At 35.4% G+C, this 24,699-nt stretch overlaps 1 protein-coding gene across 1 annotated transcript; it reads left to right on the top strand.

Annotated features, from left to right (window-relative positions):
* Positions 1-450: 450 nt before the first annotated feature.
* On the top strand, positions 451-24,667 carry LOC123686152 (dynein beta chain, ciliary). Its single transcript, XM_045626151.1, has 46 exons — positions 451-1,034; positions 2,789-2,907; positions 2,963-3,299; positions 3,349-3,710; positions 4,215-4,730; positions 4,783-4,893; positions 4,946-5,100; positions 5,530-5,725; positions 5,804-6,059; positions 6,149-6,509; positions 7,771-8,980; positions 9,032-9,304; positions 9,503-9,532; positions 9,894-10,736; positions 11,002-11,550; positions 12,132-12,266; positions 12,321-12,583; positions 12,763-12,964; positions 13,019-13,243; positions 13,294-13,546; positions 13,742-13,976; positions 14,028-14,310; positions 14,365-14,538; positions 14,588-14,825; positions 14,878-15,359; positions 15,555-15,716; positions 15,796-15,995; positions 16,053-16,384; positions 17,263-17,516; positions 18,351-18,620; positions 18,673-19,026; positions 19,263-19,559; positions 19,615-19,784; positions 19,835-19,973; positions 20,026-20,190; positions 20,243-20,436; positions 20,712-20,916; positions 20,969-21,274; positions 21,329-21,499; positions 21,559-21,875; positions 21,979-22,393; positions 22,447-22,848; positions 22,993-23,235; positions 23,283-23,639; positions 23,759-23,907; positions 24,361-24,667. Exons 1-46 carry the CDS (start codon positions 797-799, stop codon positions 24,653-24,655), a joined length of 13,443 nt encoding a protein of 4,480 aa, XP_045482107.1. The 5' UTR covers positions 451-796; the 3' UTR covers positions 24,656-24,667.
* The last annotated feature ends 32 nt before the right edge of the window (positions 24,668-24,699 follow it).

Genomic DNA, 24,699 nt, shown 5'->3' with positions numbered 1-24,699 from the left:
CCAAAAAGATGTAAAATTGTACCAACCGTAAGGACAAAACTATTGAGAGGGGCAAAAATTCATTATTTTCAAAAAAAAAAATCTCGAAAACGGTAGGACTTTTATAATGGGAATTTTGTCATAGCAGGTGGGTTATCCTTTGATCTACATTCTCCCTCGGTTTGACGTGGTCTTTACGGGACACCCTGTATATGGGTAAGCTAGTGAATTTGATCTTATAATAAATAGTTTCTAAATTGATGTGAGTGCTAGGAGCGAGCGATTGATTCAAAATCAATGACTTCCCTTTCAAAAAGAGAATTTATTGGAATATTTTATTTAAAGGGATCGATAATAAAGTTCAAGTTCAAGCGGCGTACTTTAAATCGAAGATTCTTTTTATAGCGACAGGAGAACAAAGGTCTTTTCAGATTATATGAATGGAAACAAAAAGTCGGTATTGGGACAAAATCGATGCTGGAATAATTCCTGATTTTATTAGGGGTTGTCATTTGCCTAGCTAAGGAAGACCGTGTCTTGGTACGGGCCTTGAGACTATCCAAATGCCACCACGCAAATTTATAATAACGTGATTGTGCCATGATATATGTCAGTGCTAACTTTTCAACTGTTCTTGTTCATCCCCCAGCTACCAACTTGTTACGAATGCTGACCTTTTTCAGTCCCAATTTGATCACGATAGCTCGCTCACGATAAAAACTGTGGGATAATCGATTCCGCTCTTAGTGAAAAACCGTTTTTTCTCAGTGGAAAAATTCTTCGATTTTTACGTGCAGGAATTTTTTTTTTTTGAATCATGGAACAACCGCCTGTACAGGTGGACCATCGCATGGACTTTTTGGGTAGTTTCGTGCAGAAAACGCTGAAGTTGAAGCCGGAAAAATGGACCAGAATGATGTCCACTGAAGAGCATAAAGCAGTGGTGATGAAATTTTTAGAGAGACCTTTTCCGATAACACTCATTGTTGTGTTAACACCAGCTGCTCAGCTGGTAGCATTCAATTCTTTTCCCTTACCCCAACTGAAGAATAAAGGTGAGTCGATATACCTATCTTTTCTTATCAATTCTCAAAAAAAAAATACGCATTACTTATAGCATATAAATGAAGTGTGTGAATATATTGCATAATTTTATTGTTTTCCTATTCAAATTGGATTAAAGGTCTGTATGGTTATTTATTATATTAACGAGCCAGAGATGTATAGGTACCTAACGTCGTATTCAAATTGAAATTTTGTTTTTTATTATCCCAAACAAATGACTTACTATGTTTCACCATGAAATTGCCAATTTCTTGATTCCTCTTCCAGATTACCTTATCATGAGGTTAAGATTTAAAGTTATTGAAATTAATCAAATAAAATTTCGCTCTTGCAATAATCAGATTCGGAAATGAAAATAATGAAATATCAAATTTCAACATATCAGAGTTGGGAGAATTGTAAAGGGTGTTTTTTTAGAGCAGTATAGAACTTTAAATCGCAATAAAACAACGATGGATTATTCGATTGACATGAATTTTATTTATCCGTAAGATAATTTTGTGGCATTACATTTTAAATATGATTTCTGGCATATGACCGCCACGGCGGGCTCGGATGTAGTCCAATCTGGACGTCCAATTTTCTATGACTGTTTCCAACAATTGTGGCCGTATATCGGCAATAACACGGCGAATGTTGTCTTCCAAATGGTCAAGGGTTTGTGGCTTATCCGCATAGACTAATGACTTTACATAGCCCCACAGAAAGTAGTCTAGCGGTGTTAAATCACAAGATCTTGGAGGCCAATTCACAGGTCCAAAACGTGTCTTTCAATAAATCGATTGTGGCACGAGATGTGTGACATGTTGCGCCGTCTTGTTGGAACCACAGCTCCTGGACATCATGGTTGTTCAATTCAGGAATGAAAAAGTTTGTAATCATGACTCTATACCGATCACCATTGACTGTAACGTTCTGGCCATCATCGTTTTTGAAGAAGTACAGACCAATGATTCCACCAGCCCATAAAGCGCACCAAACAGTCAGTTTTTCTGGATGTAACGGTGTTTCGACATACACTTGAGGATTAGCTTCACTCCAAATGCGGCAGTTTTGTTTGTTGAGGTAGCCATTCAACCAGAAGGGCGCTTCATCGCTAATGGACCTAGTGCGCGATACGTATTCCGCACAGAACCATTATTTTCGAAATGAAATTGCACTATTTGCGAGCGTTGTTCAGACGTGAGTCTATTCATGATGAATTGCCAAACCAAACTGAGAATAAATCACTTGACAGCTGTTAAATCGGTCGCCATCTTGAGCAGTAATGCCAACTTAAAGTTATATACCTCGAAAAAAAACACCCGTTATATACCTACCCTAACTTTGAAGCTTTGAAAAGGTGTTTTATTTTATATGGAAGCCCAACCCTTATGAATAGGCAGAAGCCAATCCTGCAATGCAATTTTCAAAACATGGCGTGATTACATGACATCAGTCTTGATGTAGATAAAATCGTTTATAATTATGTTATGAAACGTAGTTCAGTTTATCGTGATTGCTCGATACCTTCCTTGTAGGTACCCACCTAATGTTTTGAAAATAAAGAAATATAGTGGGTGCCCTGTACGAAAACTTAATTGTACTTGCATCTAAAAGGAAACTATAATTATTTTTCTCTAGTCTTCCGTAGTCTTGCGGTTGTAATTTTTTTAATGATAAATACCTTTTTTTCGATGTATTATTATCTATTTTGTGTCTTATTTTTTACCTAGTATTATTAAAATTATTCTGCCCCTTTTAGGAGTTTACTTTGTCAAAAAGGCTGTAGTTGCAGTTTCGAAAGCAGCACCAGGTGAAACAATTGTTGCTGGTGATCTTTCTTGTAAAGTTATTGACCAGTTAGCATCCTTAGTTGATGAGGTAACGATAATTACCATTCCTATTCATTTAATAGAAATCATCGAAATATTCCTAGATTTTAGTACCAGTTCTTTCAAACACCTCCAATCACGATATATGGCCAACTGTTATTGCCAAAGATATACAAAAGCATGTTCATAGCCTTAAGAGTACCGTTTATCAAGTCAAAGGACAGGTTAATGGACAAACTGTTTTGCCAATGCCTGTTGGGGTTGAGAAAGTCCATGAAGCTGAACGAATTTTGAAGGAAAGCTGTGGTGAAGAATGCGACCTCTACTTGAAAAGCGCGATTGAAGGTGTTGTTATAAAGTGGGCATCTTTAGTTAATGATGTTTTGGTTAATGACTGTGCTGAGAAAGTTGGCAATATTGCAAATCCAACACCTTCATATGGTAAGTATTCTTCCCATTTCAAACTGAGTACTAACCTGAATTATTACAGAGTTAGATTTTTGGGATTCAAGACTCAAAAATCTCTGGTATATTTATGAACAGCTTAAGGAAGCCAAAGTGAGGAGCATGGCCTCTATTTTAGAGATAACAAACAGCGCTTATTTCAGTTGTTTCAAAGCTGTTTTCAAAAACGTCGTTATGGCTTTGGCTGAAGCTAGAGAAATCCATTTGTATTATCAACCTTTGAAGAAACACCTAGCCACATTTGAAGAAACTGATTTCAGTGAGTGTATACCACTGTTGGAACCCATTATGGTAGTTTTGTGTTTGATTTGGGCTAACTGCAAATACTGCGATCAAGTTCGGATAATAATTTTACTCAAGCAGATATGCAATCTCCTGATTTTAGAGGTGAGAAGAAAATACTGTAGATTTAAAAAATTTTAATAATGAAAAATTAATGAAATTTTAATAGATTAGACATATTATTCTCAACAATAAACTTTCGGAAAAACTACCCATGAAATTTTATAATTAAATATTCTTGACAGTATTTAAAAAAATTGAATATTGATGACTTTTTTCTTTCCGATCTTACAGGATATCTCATAAGAGTTAGATAACCCGTCATTCGTTGCTGTTATATGGAAAAATTTCACATGTAAATACTTTATTTTTGACAAAATGGCGAATGCGCCGATTTTTCAAAAATCTTCCAAAAGTTTTTATTCTGGCGTAGTACGGGAGGGTACTCAAGAATTTAAGTGAATAACAATCGGAAAAATGATTTAGTATTGAATAAAGGACAAATATTTCAGATATCAAATCAAAATGAATAAAATAAAAATCTTAAGAGATATAGAAGAATTTTTCCGAGATTTAATTCTTATTTTTTTATGTCGAATGAGTTTGCAGGGTAAAAAATTCCTGGATCCAACAACACTTTTCCACAGCGATATAGATGAAGCGATGCAACGTGTTGGTCTTTGTATACAGACATTAAAGCATTTCATAAAGTCCTTCCAAAGGTGCAAGAGAAACTTATCCCAGTTCTTTAAAGAAAGAGAACCTCAACCCTGGAGTTTTCACCCAGACATGGTCTTTGGGCGTTTTAATGCTTTTTTGGAAAGATTGAATACGATACAGTGGTTCTTCAACACCGTCCTCGAATTCAATAAGCTTGAAAAAATCGAAATAGGTGGAGTGAAAGGTAGAGGTTTGAGTAGCAGATTGACTGAAGTATATGCCGAGTTCCAGCAAAGTTTTTCTATTTTTTCTGGTAAATCGTACGATGTACTGGATCCCGACGATCTAGCTTTCCTTGATGATTTCCGAAGTTTCAAGCAGAACATTTTCGAGATGGATATGAAATTATCTGCCATTTTATGCCAAGCTTTAGAAGACTGCAACAACTTAGACGCTGTGTTTAAGGTTCAATTAGTTTTTGAAAACCAAATTCAAGTGATTTATTATAGTTTTACAGTTGATTAGTATTTGTGGTTCGATTTTGGAGAGACCAATGATAAAGACTGAGTTTACGTTGAGGTACAAAAAAATTATAGAGATGTTGTATGATGAACTGGAGGCAACAGAGGTAAGGAAAGATTTCCAATTGATTTTTACTTCTGATATCGACATTTTTGAAGCATTTTTTCCAAGAACAACAGGCCTTTAAAGAGAAATTTGGACAATTTACCCTTGATCGATATATGCCACCTGTTGCTGGAACATTGAGATGGATGCAAAGCCTGTGTACGAGATTAAATGGACAAATTGAAACTTTCCAGGCTCTACAGCATCCGTACGTTTCATAAACAATAAATTAATTTCAGTTAAGATGCCCACATAAACATAAATTCTAATTGAAAATTTGTTAACGGAATATTATTGTCCCATTTCCAAGATACTGATGCAATTCTGAACGTTTAGTGATAAGATTTTTGAATAACACATACAGAAAAAAATTTTTTTTCTTAATTTTTATGATGACGTGAGAAGAGATTTTTCAATTTAATAATTGAGAAAACTAGGTATACCTAGGTTTTGCGAGCTTGTTGAAATTCTTTTTTATGTAATTTTTTGTGTGTTCAACCTCTTGAAAATTCGTAGGTTGTATCTTATCGCATCTTAGTTTTTCCTCTTACCTCCCTGTAGAAAATAATGAACACATGTTTGCGTAGTATAGCTGAATTGATTATTAATGATGTTATCTTCAATACTATGCTTTCAGCATAACAAAATCTGAAGAAGCCGAAGATATTCATAAAAAGAACCAGATGTTTCAAGATAAAATTTTTGCATATAAAGTGAAACTATTCGATGAGTGGGCTTTAGCTATACCGGAACAAATTGAGAATAATATGAAGAAAAATTTGTTTATCAAGGACCCAAAAACTAAAGAAATCCGATTGAATTTCAGTCCAGAAGTGAGCGAGTTATTAATATTCATAATTTAAATATTACTCAATATTACTCTTATAACATTTCATTTTTGTCGGATTTAGTTATCAGCAATTCTGCGAGAAGTCCATTATTTAAAACTGATGGAAACAGAAGGAATACCAGAAACAGCTTTAGATTTCGAAAAAGGAAGTGAAGTGATGAGGAAATTTACAGAAAAACTTGGTTTGACTTTGAGATGGTACAACCAAATAAGAAAAACGACCCAAGATGTTGAATTTGAACTGATAGCAAATGAAATTTTAAAAATCGACACGCTTATCGACAAAGGCCAAAAGGAACTCATATGGACATCTGAAGGTTGTATTGTATTTGGAAAATATTCGTTTATCTTCAATTACATCTATTATAATTCATCTAAGTATATTATTATCAACTAACATTTACAGGCATAACAGATTACATGACCACCCTTCATGGATTAGTGGAGAATCTACAAGATCATCTTCAAAAAAGCAAAAATAATTTACTAGCCATAAAAAATGCTTTGATACCATTCGCAAGACAACCTCTTTTTGAAAGGAAGGATGGAAGAAAGGACACTTGCCTCAATATTGAAGGCAGAGAAGAAAGAATTGCTAAGAAATATTGTGAAATAGAAAGAGAAGCGCAGAAAATCAAAGAATTACTCGACGAAAATATGCATATCTTCAAAATGGAAGGCGATTGTGAGAGCGCAACATGGAAAAATTACATAGACCATGTCGACAGTATTGTATTCAGTTATCTGTATCAAAGCGTTGGCTGTAGGTGAGTTAGAAAAGAATAGGATTTTTAAGAGATATCTACAAAATACCGAACATATCAGCGATATTTTGCTAGAATTATGGTTCTCATAAATCTATACAACGAAGCTTGAAATGATCTGTAATGACGGAAATATTGAGTAGCTATTTCTTTTGATTTTTTATGGATCTGATGATGTGTTCAGCTTGACATTTTTGCACAAAGCTTGAAATCTAGTAAGGCTATCAATATGAAAAGTTGTACAAAACTTCCATTTTACATCTAAATGCAAATTTAGATTCTTATCTGCATTTTTCAACGCCCATATTGCGGGTTCATAATAAAGAACATATTTTTTTTACATAGGCCTACAACTTTGCTTCCACCGTCTTTTTCCGAAATTTGAGGCAACGCTGTCCATTATTTTCCCCCATCTTTCGGGCAGCGTACGAATCCCGATTTAAAAAACTGGTCATCTTTTGAAGCTTTCCACGAATCGATCCAATTTTTTACTTCTTCATAAGACCGGAAGTGCTGGTCAGTTAGGCCGTGTGCCGTTGATCGAAATAAGTGATAGTCCGAAAGATAGTCACAATACGATGTAGAAATCGGTTTCGTATTTGCCTTGCAAACAATTGTTCACAAGCAAACAGAAGCTGTTCAACATCTCTCGGCTTCAACTTGTACGGCACCCAATTTCCTTGTTTCTGAATCATTCCCGTCCCGTGACTTTAAGACATTTTGAGATGGCTTGTTGTGTCACTCCCAATGATCCTGCCAATTATTGTTGCGTTTGACGCGTGTCTTGATTAAGCAATGCCTCCAATTCTGCATCTTCGAATACCTTCTCTCTTCCGCCGCCATACTGGTCTTCGACGTCAAAATCACCGTTCTTGAAACTATTCTCGGCACGTTCTTTCACTAATAGCTGCTTCACCATAGGTATTTGAGAGCATTCGATGAGCCTAAGCTGCAGATTTCTTCATATTCAAGCAGAAAATTTTAACCTCACGCAAATGAAGAGAATTTGGCTCGTAAGGTGACATGTTTAATCGAGAATAACTTTATGATGCAGACACGAATCGACTAATATTTCGATGGCGTTATGTTTACAAATATCTAAGCTTATTGTATGACATCTACGATCTATTCATTTCGACTACCACTTACCGCTACAGCCATCTATTACAAAACGGCGGAAGCAAAGTTGTACACCTAATAATAGGTATATTGAGAAATGAAGAGAAGATAAAGTATATAATTTATAGTTGCTATTTCTTTGCAGTTTGGGATACATAAACGAACATATGGACCCTACAAATGAACTTCCAGCCTTGTTCGAAGCTCAGTTAGTTCTCAGAGAACCAGCTATTGTTTTCGTGCCATCATTGGATCCACAAGGTCACAACGGCTTGAAGAAATTAATCGACGGATTGTTAGTGGATATTCTGAATATCGCCTCAGTAGTTGAAAGATTCTCAAAAACAAAAACCCTCAGTTACTTGGAAGAAATAAGTGCAAACGCAGATATACTTGACATGAAAATGGATATTTTGATCAACGTTGATCATGTTATAGAAAATGCCTACGAGTTTTGTGACAATTTTGAGAACTATGCGTACCTGTGGCTAGACAATAGGGATCATTATTTGAAACAGTTCCTTACGTACAGCAGACAGTTGAATAACGAGGAAAACGAGTTGGTTATACTGAAAGATTCTATGGCACCCAAACCTAAGCCTCCTAAAATGGAGCAGTTCAGAGAACAGATCGATAATTTCGAAAATCTCTTCAACGAAGTTGAAAGGATGAAAACTGAAGAAATATTCAATGCGTGGTTCAAAGTTGATATAAAACCTTTCAAGCAAGCACTTTTGAACATTATAAGAAAATGGGGTAACATGTTCAAAGAACACTTGGTAGATAACGTAACCAATAGTTTAACTGATTTGGGGAAGTTTATAAGATCAGCAGATGAAGGTCTTCAACAAACAGTTCAAGAAGGTGATTATCAAGCTCTGGTTAATGTTATGGGTTTCCTCCTGAATGTGAAAGAGCGTCAAGTCACCACAGATGATATGTTTGGTCCTCTAAGAGAGACCATAGAATTACTGCAATTTTACGATCAAGACATTCCAGAGGAAGTTCATGTGTATCTTCAAGAACTTCCAGAGCAATGGGCCAATACCAAGAAAATTGCAGTAACAGTCAAGCAACAAGTAGCTCCTCTGCAAGCTGCTGAGGTTACTTTCATCAGAAGAAGAATTTTGGATTTCGATACGAAAATACTTCATTACAGGGAAGTGTTCAAAAAATACCGATTCTTCTATTTTTCTTGTAAGGAACCTTATAAATTAATAGATAGAATCAACCAGGATCTAGAGAAATTTGAACACCAAATGAGGAAAATACACGAGTCTGGTTCCCTTTTCGAAGTGTCTGTTCCAGATTTTAAAATACTCAAACAGTGTCGAAAAGATATGAAAATGTTGAAGGTAAATTTTTGCTCCTCAAAAACTTGAAAATCCCAATAAATGATTTTTTAGCACCTATGGGACTTTATCTACATAGTACAAACATGCGTTGATGATTGGAAAACTACTCCTTGGCGGAAAATAGATGTAGAAAATATGGATATTGAATGTAAAAAGTTTGCCAAAGAAATAAGAATGTTAGACAAAGAGATGAGGGGTTGGAATACATATACAGGTTTGGAAGGGACAGTTAAAAATACACTAACATCTTTGAAAGCAGTCGGAGAATTACAAAATCCAGCCATAAGACAAAGGCACTGGAATCAATTGATGAAGTCCACGAAGGTATATTTTTCTGAATATCTTAAAGTTTGTATATAGAACTATAAAAACTTGTATAAATCATCAAACTATTCATGTCATTGTATATAGCATTTTGATGTTTGTAAATACACAAGGCATAAATAATTATTATTATGGAGGAACACATGTAAATATGAACACTTTAATTCAAAACACTTTATTTCACTAAATCTGTTACAGACTTTAGCAGCTCTTCCGCCAGAATTTACAGTAAGTATAAAATCATAAAAAAAGTAAATGAAAAATATAAGTCTGTTGAAAGTATTAACAATTGTCTTTCGTTTCTTTATATTATGTAAGACTTTGAAGATTTGTTTAGATTTTCAAAAATTGTAAATACAAATTTCACTTTAGTAACCACTTTACTATTAACGAGTACCGAAAATTGGTCAAGCAATTCATTTATAATTCATCTAAATTCCCATATCACGGTGGTTGTTCGATAAGATTCTGAATGATGAATTCTCGGTATTTTTTTTGAATGTATATGCACATTAGGTCACTTGAATCTGTAGGCCCAATATTCAATATATCAATTACTAAAATCTAATGACAACATTCCAAATTTTAGACGAAGATTGTTATGGATCACAACACAACTCTGGCAGATTTGCTCGAGTTGAATCTACATGAATGTGAAGAAGAAGTCAAAAACATAGTAGATAAAGCTGTTAAGGAAATGTCTATGGAGAAAACGTTGAGAGAGCTAGATTCGACTTGGTCATCTATGAAATTCGAAAATGAAACTCACGCAAGAACTGGATGTAAATTATTGAAGGCTAGCGAAGAACTGATAGAAACACTTGAGGACAACCAAGTACAACTTCAGAACCTTATAACGTCCAAATTCATTGCATATTTCCTAGAAGAAGTGTCGACATGGCAGAACAAATTGAGCTTAGCTGATCAAGTGATCACGATATGGTTTGAGGTGCAGAGAACTTGGATTCACCTAGAGTCAATTTTCATGAGTTCTGAAGATATAAGAAAGCAACTCCCAGAAGATTCAGCTAGATTCGACGAAATTGATAAGGATTTCAAAGAACTGATGTTGGAGATGGAGAAAACGCTGAACGTTATTGAAGCTACGAATACACCTGGATTATTCGATAGTTTAGAGAAAATACAACAGAAATTGATTCTTTGTGAGAAGGCTTTAGCTGTGTACCTTGAGACTAAACGTCTGGCATTCCCTAGATTTTATTTTGTTTCTTCAGCAGATCTTTTAGATATTTTATCCAATGGGAATCAACCTGAATTAGTTGCAAAACATCTGACGAAACTTTTCGACTCTATAGCCAGACTTAACTTTGAGAGGAATGAAGATGAATCCTTAACCAAAGTTATTTTTGGCATGCATGCTAAAGATGGGGAGTATGTGAAATTTGATAAGGATACAGACTGTAATGGACCGGTAAGAACATTAGTATGATTAAAGCTAATGATAATTATGAGTACATCCTATCTTTTCTCTATCTGTTCTCACAAATTACTAAAAACCATCACCCATCACAAGAAGTTGTTTGAAACTGTATCATAAAAACTAACGTTTTAGTTTTGATTCTAGTTGTGGGATTTAATGAAGAATTTAGTCTTTATAGAATGGTAGTGGACGTTGCTTACAATAAAAGAATTTTTAGTGAAGCTGTTAGGCCTTATTATATGTTTATTTATTTCAGGTCGAGGTTTGGTTGAATAAAATTCAAGACTCTATGAGATCTACGATTCGTATCTCCATAGGTGAAGGTGTGACAACTTATGAAGAGAAAGCAAGAGATCTTTGGATATTCGATTTTCCTGCTCAGGTTTCTTTATGTGGTACCCAAATTTGGTGGACAACCGAGGTCAACATCGCGTTTTCTCGTCTTGAAGAAGGATACGACAATGCTTTGAGGGACTATTACAAAAAACAAGTCTCCCAACTCAGCATATTGATTTCGCACTTACTTGGAGACTTGACCAAACAAAATCGACAAAAAATCATGACGATATGTACGATTGATGTTCACTCAAGAGATGTAGTCAGTAAGCTCATTCAAATGAAAGTGGAAAGTTCTTCGGCTTTCCAATGGGTTTCCCAATTAAGACACAGGTGGGGAGAAGCGGAAGCTAATTGTTTTGCCAATATTTGCGATGCACAATTCACTTATAGCTACGAATATCTTGGAAATACTCCACGTCTTGTTATAACACCTTTGACAGATAGATGCTACATAACTCTCACACAGGTGAAAATTCATATAAGATTTTTGAAGACATAAAATTTTTTCCCCTTTCTGCAAATGTCAAATTTTGTCATAAAAGTACAGGAAATAGTTTAATTACATGTGCCATGGATCCAAAATCATTAGCCTTGAAGGCTCCTTATTTTTATATGATTCGAAGTAGTATTTTTAGTTTTGAAAAGAGAAAAAATCAGCCAAAGCTAGAACAAGAAAAATAAGAATACTGTTCAGTTTTTTAATCAGAATTTTCTATTCTGCAAAAAACATTGATTTTCAGTCCACAAATCTGGTCTTTTTAGATTAATTTGCATTCCCAAATTCCTCATTACGCTTGGTAATAGCCTTCATTGATATTCAGAACTTTTGGCTAGAATTCACTTTGAATTGATTCTGAGGTCTTTTTTGATAGATACAGAAAATTATACTCGGTATACAAAATTTAAGAAAGAATATTTTTTTTCTATATTTCATCCATTAGCAAGGTCTTTTCTCAAGCCAATTTATAAAATAATAAATTCATAAGTGTTTTTTGCTTTATTTATTGTCTAAAGAGTAAATTAATTCAAATTCCTTGGTGTTTGTAGTCTCTCCATTTGGTTATGGGAGGTGGGCCAGCAGGACCTGCAGGAACTGGTAAAACCGAAACAACAAAAGATTTGGGAAGAGCTCTAGGAATTATGGTATATGTATTCAACTGTTCCGAACAAATGGACTACAAGGTTTGAACTGATTTGAGTATTCTCACACCTTTTTCACACAATTCAATTTTCCAGTCCTGCGGTAATATCTACAAAGGTCTTGCCCAAACTGGTGCTTGGGGTTGTTTTGACGAATTCAACAGGATATCAGTGGAGGTATTGTCAGTAGTTGCTGTGCAAGTGAAATCTGTACTAGACGCGATCAAAAACAAAAAATCCAACTTCGATTTCATGGGAGAACAAATATCTTTGGTACCAACTGTGGGTATATTCATAACAATGAATCCTGGTTACGCTGGTAGGACTGAATTGCCGGAAAATCTGAAGGCTTTATTCAGGTACGTACAAATCTTGGTACTTTGACTTCTATAGAAAACCAATAATAACTTATATAGCTGCTTTTAATTTTACCCCCAAAATTTATTAGGGAATTTTAAAAACACCAAGCAACATAATGTAAATTGGGTTGTGTAATATCTCATTTGTAATGCAATATTTTATTATTTTCAATATAAAGGCCATGTGCGATGGTTGTACCCGATTTCGAATTGATTTGCGAAATAATGTTGGTAGCTGAAGGTTTCCAAGAAGCTAAAATTCTTGCAAGAAAATTTATAACCCTCTACACATTATGTAAAGAACTTCTTTCAAAACAAGATCATTACGATTGGGGTTTGAGAGCTATCAAGTCGGTCCTAGTGGTTGCAGGGTCATTGAAAGTAAGTTCAAATGAAAACTGAAATGAATGTAGAACTTAAAACTTCCCGTTTTAGAGAGGAGACCCAGGAAGGCCAGAAGAAGAGGTCCTCATGAGAGCTTTACGTGATTTCAATATCCCAAAGATCGTAACTGATGATACTCCTGTGTTCATGGGTCTCATTGGTGATCTTTTTCCTGCCTTAGAAGTACCCAGAAAGAGAGACGCAGAGTTTGAAAGAACAGTAAAGCAAGCTGCAATTGATCTTCAACTACAACCCGAAGATAATTTCATATTAAAAGTATGATCTTCAATTTATTCTATATAAATGATCAATGGGAAAATTTCTAGGTTGTTCAACTCGAAGAGCTGTTGGAAGTGAGGCATTCCGTTTTTATTGTAGGAAACGCAGGAACAGGAAAGACTCAAGTGTGGAAATCCTTATTCAAGACCTATTTCAACATTAAGAGGAAGCCTGTGTATAATGATTTGAACCCAAAAGCAGTGACGAATGACGAACTCTTTGGTATTATAAATCCTGCAACTAGGGAATGGAAGGATGGTCTATTATCTGTTTTGATGAGAGATCAAGCTAACCTTTCAGGTTGGTCAATTTTTAAACTCTGACCTACCTTTCTAATCTCTTAGAGTGTTTTTCCTAAAATATGGAATATAGTATTCTAGAGATATTGTAAGATTATATTGTCAGAAAAGAACTCGTGCAAGACTACCGAACAGTGACACATTTGTGGTGCATTGTTTCCTCTTGAATCTATGTTTATGTGTAACTTTATTTCAGGAGAAAATCCAAAATGGATTGTCCTTGATGGTGATATTGATCCAATGTGGATAGAATCCTTGAACACTGTTATGGATGACAATAAAGTACTTACATTAGCTAGCAATGAACGCATAGCGTTAACACCTGCTATGCGATTGTTATTTGAAATATCGAATTTGAGGACTGCCACACCAGCAACTGTTTCCAGGGCTGGTATACTATACATAAATCCTCAAGATCTTGGCTGGAATCCGTGAGTACATCAACGACCTATTTTGTACCAGTTTTGACATTGGTTTCACAGATTTGTAACCAGTTGGATGGAAACACGAACCAATCCTTCTGAAAAATCTAACTTGATCATGCTTTTTGATAAATACATCCCGATATGCCTAGAGAACGTACGTACTCGTTTCAAAAAAATAATACCAATTGTTGAAACTGCTCATATTGAAATGCTCTGCCACCTATTAGAATGTTTGCTAGTACCTCAACATACACCTGCTGACTGCCCAAAAGAATGGTTTGAGCTGTATTTCGTATTCTGCTGCGTTTGGGCATTTGGTTCTGCTATGTATCAGGAACAGGTTATATTTCTGTAGATGTTATTTTGACGATATTATTGATTTAGATTTTTCAAGGCCACGGATTATCGTGTAGAATTCACAAAATGGTGGGTAAACGAATTCAAGACGGTGAAATTTCCTGCTGGAGGCACAGTATTTGATTACTTCATTGATTCGGAAACTAAACAATTCGTTCCATGGTCTGAAAGTTTGGGAAGGTTTGAGTTAGACCCTGATATGCCCTTACAGGTAAGTGGATACCACTCTTAGATTCTATATGGTGTTTGATTTTCTTCAGGCTGTTTTGGTGCATACGGCCGAGTCCATCAGAATTCGTTACTTCCTGAACCTCTTGATGGATAAAAAACATCCTGTTATGTTGGTTGGAAATGCAGGCTGTGGAAAAACTGTATTGGTCTCGGAAAAATTATCGTCTCTTTCTGATAATTATATGATCACTAATGTGCCATTCAATTTCTACACTAGCTCTGAGATGCTGCAAAAAATATTGGAAAAACCTTTGGAGAAGAAAGCTGGTATCTTTTTCAGAAACTTCACCTGGTTCTTCAGTAAACAATTTTGTTTCAGGAAGGAATTACGGTCCACCAGGAAATAAAACTCTAATTTACTTCATCGATGATATCAATATGCCGGAAGTAGACACTTATGGTACAGTACAACCTCATACCTTAATTCGTCAGCATTTGGATTACCACCATTGGTACGATAGAAATAAGTTGTCATTGAAAGAGATTAGAAACTGCCAGTACGTTTCTTGTATGAATCCAACAGCTGGTAGCTTCACCATCAATCCAAGATTGCAAAGACATTTTTATGTTTTTGCCATAAGTTTTCCTGGTACAGAATCCTTAACCACCATCTACAATGCAGTTTTAAGTCAGCATTTGACAAATCCAGAACATAAGTTTCCCTCGATTGTCGGGAAATTATCGGAAAATATTGTGGCAGCATCTATCGCTCTTCATCATAAAGCTTCGCAGATTTTTCTGCCAACTGCGATTAAATTTCATTATATATTCAACTTGAGGGACATCTCAAATGTTTTCCAGGTAAATAATATAACATTTTAGTAATAAAGGTAAGAGTATAGTTTGCGATTCAATAAGAAAATTAATTGAATATAGACATAACTTCATAAAAATAAGTAGATGTGTGAGTGAACAACGAATCGATATTAAAAAGAAGGAAAATATTGAAATATATTAATATTATATATTGAAAACAAGAGATTATTGCATTTTTAGGGATTACTATTCTCGACAAATGACTGTTTGAACCAACCGATGGATTTGATAAGACTTTGGTTGCATGAAGCTCAAAGGGTTTATGGTGATAAGCTTATTGAGGAAAAAGATCTAGATGCCTTCACCAAATTCCAATTGGACGTTTTGAAGAAAAACTTCGAGGTAATTTTCATGGTAACCAAAAATTTTATTTTTGCTTATAACACCTTCGCACATACTTCAAATCGTTTTTCTTCCTTAGGAAATGGACGAATCACTTATTTTTGAAAAACCAAACATATACTGCCATTTTGCTGGAGGAATAGGTGAACCTAAATATATGCCAATCACCAATTGGTCTAAGTTGAACCGTCTATTGACAGAAGCAATGTCTAGTTATAACGATCTTGTAGCAGCTATGAACTTGGTATTATTTGAAGATGCAATGATGCACGTTTGTCGGTATTAAAAATGAGACCGAAAAATCAACTTCTTTCTACTGTTCATTTTTCATTTTAGTATTAACAGAATCCTGGAATCGCCTAGAGGTAGTGCTTTGCTGGTAGGCGTAGGAGGAAGTGGTAAGCAGTCTCTCTCAAGATTGGCGGCTTTTATTTCTTCCTTAGAAGTATTCCAATTGCAACTGAAGAAAGGATATGGAGTTCTCGATCTTAGAAAAGAACTGTCTTCTCTTTACTTGAAAACCGGTCTTAAGAACGTTGGCATAATGTTTTTGATGACAGATGCTCAAGTACCAAATGAACAATTTTTGGTTTTGATAAATGATATGTTAGCCTCTGGAGAAGTACCTGATATGTTTCCAGATGATGAAATAGAAAATATTATAGCAGGTAATGTTATACAGGGTGGCCATTTGAAAACGAAACAGACGAGATTACAGACGAAATAAAGTTTTTCGATAGAAATGCTCGGACAGGTCGATTTCTGTTTCGAGGGGAACAACTTAAGATGTAGGTTACGGACGCATAGCGCTTCAACCCTTGCTGCTACAACCCCCACCCCCAATTTTTGAATAGGGAAGATGGGGTGAGTGATACCTCAATTTAAAGGTATTTTTATACTGATTTCAGCACAGTAATTGTTTTTTCATTGTATGCATTAGTTCTCGAAATATTCATGCGTTAGTTAGTTAGGAAGGAAGCCACAGTCGTGGTTGTTTTGAAGCTGAAAATGTCCATTTTTCACAAAACACTACAAGTGCCATGAAAACACCACTTCATTTTCAAATACTTAGTTAAGAATATTTCGAGAACTAATGCATAAAATGAAAAAACAATTACTGTGCTGAAATCAGTATAAAAATACCTTTCAAATGAGGTATCACTCATCCCATCTTCCCTATTCAAAATTTGGGGGTGAGGGTTGTAGTAGCAAGGGTTGAAGCGCTATGCGTCCGTAACCTACATCTTAAGTTGTCCCCCTCGAAACAGAAATCGACCTGTCCGAGCATTTCTATCGAAAAACTTTATTTCGTCTGTAATCTCGTCTGTTTCGTTTTCAAATGGCCACCCTGTATATTGACATCAACGTAAAACATAAACACTTGATAGTGTCATGTCAAGTGACAGAACAAAAGATCTACACAGAACAAAAACGGTTTTCCTAACTAGTATAAGCTCTTAGGTTCTGAGAGGTCTTCAAGAAGCTTGGCAGATTTGTGATAAAAAAAAATGACAAATACCTCTATCGTAATGTTTCCATTTAACAGGAGTAAGAAATGAAGTGAAAGGAGCAGGAATGTTGGATACACGTGAGAATAGCTGGAAGTTCTTCATCGACAGAGTAAGAAGGCAGCTGAAGGTGGTTTTGTGCTTTTCACCAGTTGGTTCAACGTTACGAGTTAGATCGAGAAAATTTCCAGCCATCATTAATTGCACTCAGATCAACTGGTTCCACGAATGGCCTCAAGAAGCTTTGGTTTCAGTATCTCTAAGATTTTTAGGCGAGATTTCCGTTTTACCTGTGAGTAAATCTACCTAACGTAACATAAAACAAAAAAAATTTTTTTTTTGTAAAACATATACCTATAGTATAGCAAATTATTGAATTTGGAGAAAGAAATCGTCAAGGATTTTTCATGTAAACAATTTTTGTTTCTTAAATGTTGTAGTCGTTTTTTGCAAGTTAGACAACGTCGGGGAGAAAGACGTGAACCTCAGTTTGATGTTGACGTCATGTACACCGAACAGTAGGCGTTATGGTATGGGGTGCTATTGCACATGCAAGTAGGTCTCCTTTAGTATTTAGTCGACAGCTCTGTATTATTTTCATGAAATAGTGGAGCCAAATGTTCTCCCTTACCTTAACCGGCTCGAGAATGCCTGACCTTATGTTTCCAGAGTTAGTTTAAACTTTTTCAAAGCGACCCATATAAATATTTTGACATGGCCGCCCAGATCCCTTGATCTTTCGCCCATAGAGCGTGTTTGATACATCATGGGCTTGGAAATTTACCCCAGTTCCTACGGCCTTTGGCGGCTCTGAGACATGAAGTACAGGTAGCTTGGGATAGTATCCCTCAAGAAGAAATAGACCATCTTATTGCATCAATGCCGAGACGTGTTGGGGAGTGCATAAATAATCGCGTTGGACAAACAAATCATTGACAAATTCATTAAAAAAATTCGTTTTTTTCTCCAAATTTCAATCATTTTCTCCTTGCTATACTATCTTTGTTTTACAGAAAAAAAATTCAAATTTAAATAGTTCCTTCTGGGTGTTGCAGTTACTTTGTCAGTTAGTATATTAAGAGTTGTAATTAAAAATTTATACATGTTTATTGTATATTTATTATAGGAATCTGTACGGGAATCTGTGGCCAGATTCATGGCATATGCTCATACATCGGTCAATGCTACCTCAAAGTTATACCTACAAAATGAAAGGAGATACAACTACACAACTCCAAAATCATACCTGGAACAAATAAATTTGTATTCGAAACTGTTGCATCAAAAATCTGACGAATTACAGAGTAAGATTGGACGTTTAGAAAACGGTCTGGATAAATTACGAAGTACCGCATCTCAGGTAGATGAGCTCAAAAAAAAACTTGCAATTCAAGAGGTAAGATTGACATCGATTGTTGTTGTATTTTCTTACCATTATTCTCCAATAGATTGAACTCAAAGAAAAAAATGATGCAGCCGATGCTCTGATAGAAATAGTCGGCATCGAAACTGAAAAAGTATCAATAGAAAAGAATTTGGCTGATGAAGAAGAGGAGAAGGTTGCTCTGATAGCAGAAGAAGTAAGCAAGAAACAGAAAGACTGCGAGGAAGATCTTCTTAAGGCAGAGCCTGCACTTATTGCAGCACAAGAGGCTTTGAACACCCTCAATAAAGCGAACTTAACTGAATTGAAATCGTTTGGATCTCCTCCTGGAGTTGTAACTAATGTTACAGCAGCAGTTATGGTGCTTCTTTCTCCAGGAGGCAAGATACCTAAAGACAAGAGCTGGAAGGCCGCAAAGGTTAAGTTATATTTTATCTTTATATCTAAAGACATGGGATTGTTACTGTATCATAATTTTTTGATCCTATTGCCACACTTTAAGTAGCTTATCCTTGTGTTAATTATTTAATATAGGTTTTGTGTTTTTATTATTAATACTTCAGTTATTCTTTTACATTTAAGTTTACAGACCTTCATTCACTCTTATTATTTTTAGTATTTACCGGTAGCAAAGCTCACTATTCTCAATTCCAGATTATGATGGCAAAAGTTGACGCGTTTTTGGATGCTTTGATAACTTACGACAAGGAAAACATTCACCCCGAAGTTATTAAAGCGATAGAGCCGTATCTAAAAGATTCAGAGTTTGAGCCTGAATTTGTCCGATCTAAATCTGCAGCTGCAGCTGGTTTATGCGCATGGGTCATTAATATAATTAAATTCTTCGAAGTTTATTGTGATGTCGAACCAAAAAGGAAAGCCTTGGCTGCTGCAAATGCTGAGTTAGCAGCTGCCCAAGAGAAACTGAGTGGAATAAAGAGGAAAGTTGCTGTATGTCCGATTCAAATGAAGGTCTAGATGTTTTTACTGACTTTTAATATTCTAGTCTCTAGAGGAACAATTAGCGAAGTTGACTGCTGATTTTGAAAAAGCAACAACAGAAAAGTTATTATGCCAGCAAGAAGCTGACGCAACAAATGCAACAATTCAGTTGGCAAACCGTTTGGTTGGTGGTTTAGCCAGTGAAAATGTTCGATGGGCTGAGGCTGTTGGCAAGTATGTTAAAAAAATTCGCTTTAGTTCGCCACTCTTATGAAATTTCTCAGTTTCATGATTCAAGGTCAAATGCTACCAGGAGATGTACTCTTGGTCACGGCATTCATTTCCTATGTTGGTTGTTTTACAAAACAATATAGACAGGATCTTCTGCATAAGATGTGGCTCCCTTTCACAAAAACCTTAGATGTAACTATAAGTCTTACCTAGTTAGAATTTTCCTTTATCATCATTTCTGCAGCCTGCTGTTCCAATAACTGAAGATCTAGATCCATTAACCCTCTTAACTGACGATACCCAAATAGCTAAGTGGAACAATGAAGGACTACCAAGTGACCGAATGTCTACTGAAAACGCTACAATCTTATCTAATTCTGATCGTTGGCCTTTAATGATAGATCCACAGGTTTTATTTCACCTTATTTCAGCCTGAATGTTTTTAACTTTATATCTTCTAGTTACAAGGAATCAAATGGATCAAACAGAAGTACGGTGACGATTTAAAAATAATCCGATTGGGACAAAAAGGTTATTTGGACACTATCGAAAAATCTATCACAGTTGGAGCAACAGTTCTTGTGGAAAATATTGAAGAAAGTCTAGATCCTGTTTTGGATAGTTTGCTTGGCAGAAATCTTATCAAAAAAGGAAAGTGAGTACTGTGATTTTGATTAGGTAATGAGTTCTCATATATTTCATTGTATCTCTCTATGTTCAAAAAACACTTTGATAATAATAAAAAAAAATATAGGTATAATATTAATTCTTTTCATGAGATTAATGAATGGAATTGAAAGTTGAGTTGAAGTTATATATAAAATACATAGATAGGTTTTTCAAAAACAGAAACAAAGAAATAATTCATACAATATGGAGACTAAGAATGAATTCTGAAGATTTTTGTAAGTAAGAAGGAAATAATTGCAGGGTAATAAAGCTCGGTGATAAAGAAGTTGAATACAATTCAAATTTCCGCCTGATATTACACACAAAACTAGCAAATCCCCACTACAAGCCAGAAATGCAGGCTCAAACAACACTGATAAACTTCACAGTTACAAGAGATGGCTTAGAAGATCAACTTTTAGCCGAGGTGGTTAAAGCTGAAAGACCAGACTTGGAAGAGTTAAAGGTACTTAGATAAAATATATTCTGTAAGCTCTAATTCCAAAGTTATTTTCTAGGCAGAGTTGACAAAGCAACAAAACGACTTCAAAATTATGTTGAAATCTCTTGAAGATGATTTATTGTCAAGATTATCATCAGCTGGAGGAAATCTTCTTGGGGATACAACTTTAGTTGAAAATCTAGAAACGACAAAGAGAACAGCTGCAGAAATCGAAGAAAAAGTTTCAGAAGCCAAAATTACATCTGTTAAAATCGATCAAGCTAGAGAACATTATAGACCAGCAGCAGCTAGAGCAAGTTTATTGTATTTCATACTTAATGACTTGAATACGATTAATCCCATATATCAGTTTTCTTTGAAGGTGAGTTATCTAATCTGAATCACGATTTATCCAACTCTGATTCGTCAATTTCAGGCTTTCAGTGTGGTTTTCCAAAAAGCTATAGCTAAAGCTAATCCTGCAGAAGTGGTTGCTCAACGAGTTGAGAACTTAATAGATTGCATATCTTTCTCTGTCTTTCAATACACGACCAGAGGCCTCTTCGAATGTGACAAGTTAATATTTTCTTCCCAAATGACATTTCAGGTGGAACTAATATGTAAAGAAAATAATGAAATTAGTATTTCAACAATAATTTTTTGTAGATTTTATTGATGAATGAGGAAATATCATCCACTGAACTTGATTTTCTTCTGAGATTTCCTCTTAAACCTCACGTAACCAGTCCAGTGGATTTCCTTTCAAATTCGAGTTGGGGTGGTATTTGCAGTTTAGCAACCAAAGATGAATTCAGAAATTTAGACAGAGATCTAGAAAACTCCTCTAAAAGATGGAAAAAACTTGTCGAATCAGAATGCCCGGAAAAGGAAAAGTTTCCACAGGAATGGAAAAACAAAACAGCTTTGCAAAGACTCTGCATGATGAGAGCTTTGAGACCAGACAGAATGATATATGCCGTAATGTGAGCTGACCCAACTTTAATTTCATAATAAAAAAAAATATATTCGACGCATGCAATCATAACTATATTATTATTTTATTTTTTACATAACATTGATTTTCAGGACATTCATCGAAGAGAAATTGGGACCTAAATACGTAGATAACAAAACCATGGAATTTGAGAAATCATACGAAGAAACCAGTCCGTCAACACCCATTTTCTTCATTTTATCGCCAGGCGTTAACCCTCTGAAAGATGTCGAAGAGCTTGGAGAACGATTAGGATTCACGTCAGACAACCAAAATTTCCATAATGTTTCTCTTGGTCAAGGACAAGAAGTGGTAGCAGAGAGGGCTATGAAGATTGCAGCTGAAAACGGGCACTGGGTAGTCCTACAGAATATTCATTTGGTTAAAAAATGGTTACCCAATCTGGAAAAGCTCTTGGAGAAATACTCCGAAGGTTCACATGCAAATTACAGATTATTCATGAGCGCTGAGCCTGCTGCGACTGCAGCTGCTCACATTTTGCCACAGGTAAAATTTTCATGAGTCTTCAGCAACATTTGAGTCGTTTATATTTCTTTCAGGGAATACTGGAATCGTCCATAAAGATCACGAATGAACCACCTACAGGTATGCAAGCCAATTTACATAAGGCACTTACGAATTTCAATCAAGAAACCTTGGAACAATGTGGAAAAGAAGCAGAATTCAAGGTTATTCTATTCTCCTTATGCTACTTCCACGCTGTGGTTGCTGAAAGAAGGAAGTTTGGACCTCAAGGTTGGAACAAAGTCTATCCTTTCAATGTTGGAGATCTAAACATTAGCGTCTTCGTCCTATATAACTATTTGGAAGCAAATTCAAAAGTACCTTGGGAGGATCTGAGATATTTATTTGGTGAAATTATGTATGGTGGGCATATTACTGATGATTGGGACAGAAAACTTTGCATAACTTACCTTGAGGAACTTCTACAACCTGATTTGGTGAGAATATAGCTCTTCTTCTCATACTGACTATCTTCTTTAGACAGCATACCTTTGAGAATTCCTAATCCTCTTGGACATATCATACTCCCAAGAACCCTTGTGATTATTACTATAATTGCATGAAATTCTACACAATTTCAGGTCGATGGAGAGTTGCTATTGGCACCAAATTTTCCAGCTCCTCCAAATACAGATTATGTTGGTTATCATCAATATATAGACGACTTCATGCCACCAGAATCACCATATCTATACGGTTTGCATCCTAACGCAGAGATAGGTTTTTTGACGACTACTGCAGAGAATTTATTCAAGACTGTATTCGAAATGCAGCCCAGAGATGTGGGTTCTTCTGGTGGAGCTACAGTAACAAGAGAAGATAAGGTGAAAAAGGAGTGATTCAACAACCCCCTCTCATACTTAATTTCTAGGTCAAACAAATTGTGGATGAGATGATAGAAAAACTTCCAGAAGACTTCAATATGCTTGAGATCATGGGTAAAGTTGAGGAGAGAACACCGTACGTTATTGTTGCGTTTCAAGAATGCGAACGGATGAATTATTTAACAGGAGAAGTGAAACGATCCCTCAAAGAACTCGACTTGGGCTTGAAAGGAGAACTTACGATAACATCTGATATGGAGGACCTTGAAAATGCACTGTTTTTGGATCAGGTATCACCAATGTGGGCACAAAGAGCCTACCCATCTCTACTGGGTCTGACAGCTTGGTTCGCAGATCTTTTGCTTAGAATAAGAGAATTGGAAACTTGGTGCACTGATTTTGTGGTGAGAATATTTCTCAATTTGAGAAAGTAAATTTTTAGTTGCAAAATTCACACCTAGAGTAAAAAGTAGTAATTTATCCTTAAGTGATTCGAAGGTTTTATTAATGTTATTTGCTACAGTTACCTTCATCTGTATGGTTGGGGGGCTTTTTCAATCCGCAAAGTCTTCTAACAGCAATAATGCAGAGTACAGCAAGAAGAAATGAATTACCTCTAGATAAAATGTGTCTTCAATGTGATGTTACGAAAAAACAAAAGGAAGAATTTACGTGAGTGATGAAATAATTGTAATTTATCATTTCCTAGTAGATTTTATTTCATATATGGTTTAATGTTTTTAATGATTACCCTTTTGAACATTACCTTATTTTCCAAACATTTGACGAATATTGGCAAATCAATCTCGTAGAGCTATTTGTCTGAAGCCACTATCTTGACACTTTATGGTATGCTTGAGTTGACGAGCTGATCTTCTTTTTACTCTAATTTTTCCTGTCCACACATACGATAGCTTAGAGATAGACACCGTGGTTGAAAAATTAAAAAATATGAATTGCTGACATTGTCACCACAGCATATTTCAAATATTGCCATTTTTTTGGAAAAAATTCAACCTATTATATTTTCAATTCCTTATTTGAATTCAAAGGATTTGTCCTGAGTAAAAATTGTTTGGATATAACAAATAATTCCTGAAGATATGCTATATACATTTTTTTCAGATCTGCACCCAGGGATGGTGCTTACATCCATGGATTATTCATGGAAGGGGCTAGGTGGGATGTTCAAGCAGGTATTATTATGGATTCAAGGCTCAAAGAACTATTTCCTCCAATGCCGGTGATAAATGTAAGAGCGATAACACAGGATAAACAAGACTTAAGAAATATGTACGAATGTCCAGTCTATAAAACAAGAACCAGAGGCCCAACATACATATGGACTTTCAATTTGAAGACAAAAGATAAACCAGCTAAATGGACTTTAGCTGGAGTCGCTTTGTTGTTACAAATATAAAATTACAAAATATTAGGAAAAATTTCATTTCCTCCATTCCTGAA

Source organism: Harmonia axyridis, chromosome X (genome assembly GCF_914767665.1).
Source record: "Harmonia axyridis chromosome X, icHarAxyr1.1, whole genome shotgun sequence".
In the NCBI taxonomy this organism is placed as follows: Eukaryota; Metazoa; Arthropoda; class Insecta; order Coleoptera; family Coccinellidae; genus Harmonia; species Harmonia axyridis.
Note: the sequence above shows the minus strand (reverse complement) of the source record. Positions and strands in the feature narration are given on the sequence as shown.

What these genes read in the sequence shown, in the direction of transcription:
- LOC123686152 (XM_045626151.1), top strand. Translation starts at nt 797, where the DNA reads ATGGAACAACCGCCTGTACAGGTGGACCATCGCATGGACTTTTTGGGT. An exon ending in CTGCTCACATTTTGCCACAG is followed by an intron (nt 22,394 to 22,446) that starts GTAAAATTTTCA and finishes TATTTCTTTCAG; the next exon opens with GGAATACTGGAATCGTCCAT. An exon ending in CAGTAACAAGAGAAGATAAG is followed by an intron (nt 23,236 to 23,282) that starts GTGAAAAAGGAG and finishes CTTAATTTCTAG; the next exon opens with GTCAAACAAATTGTGGATGA.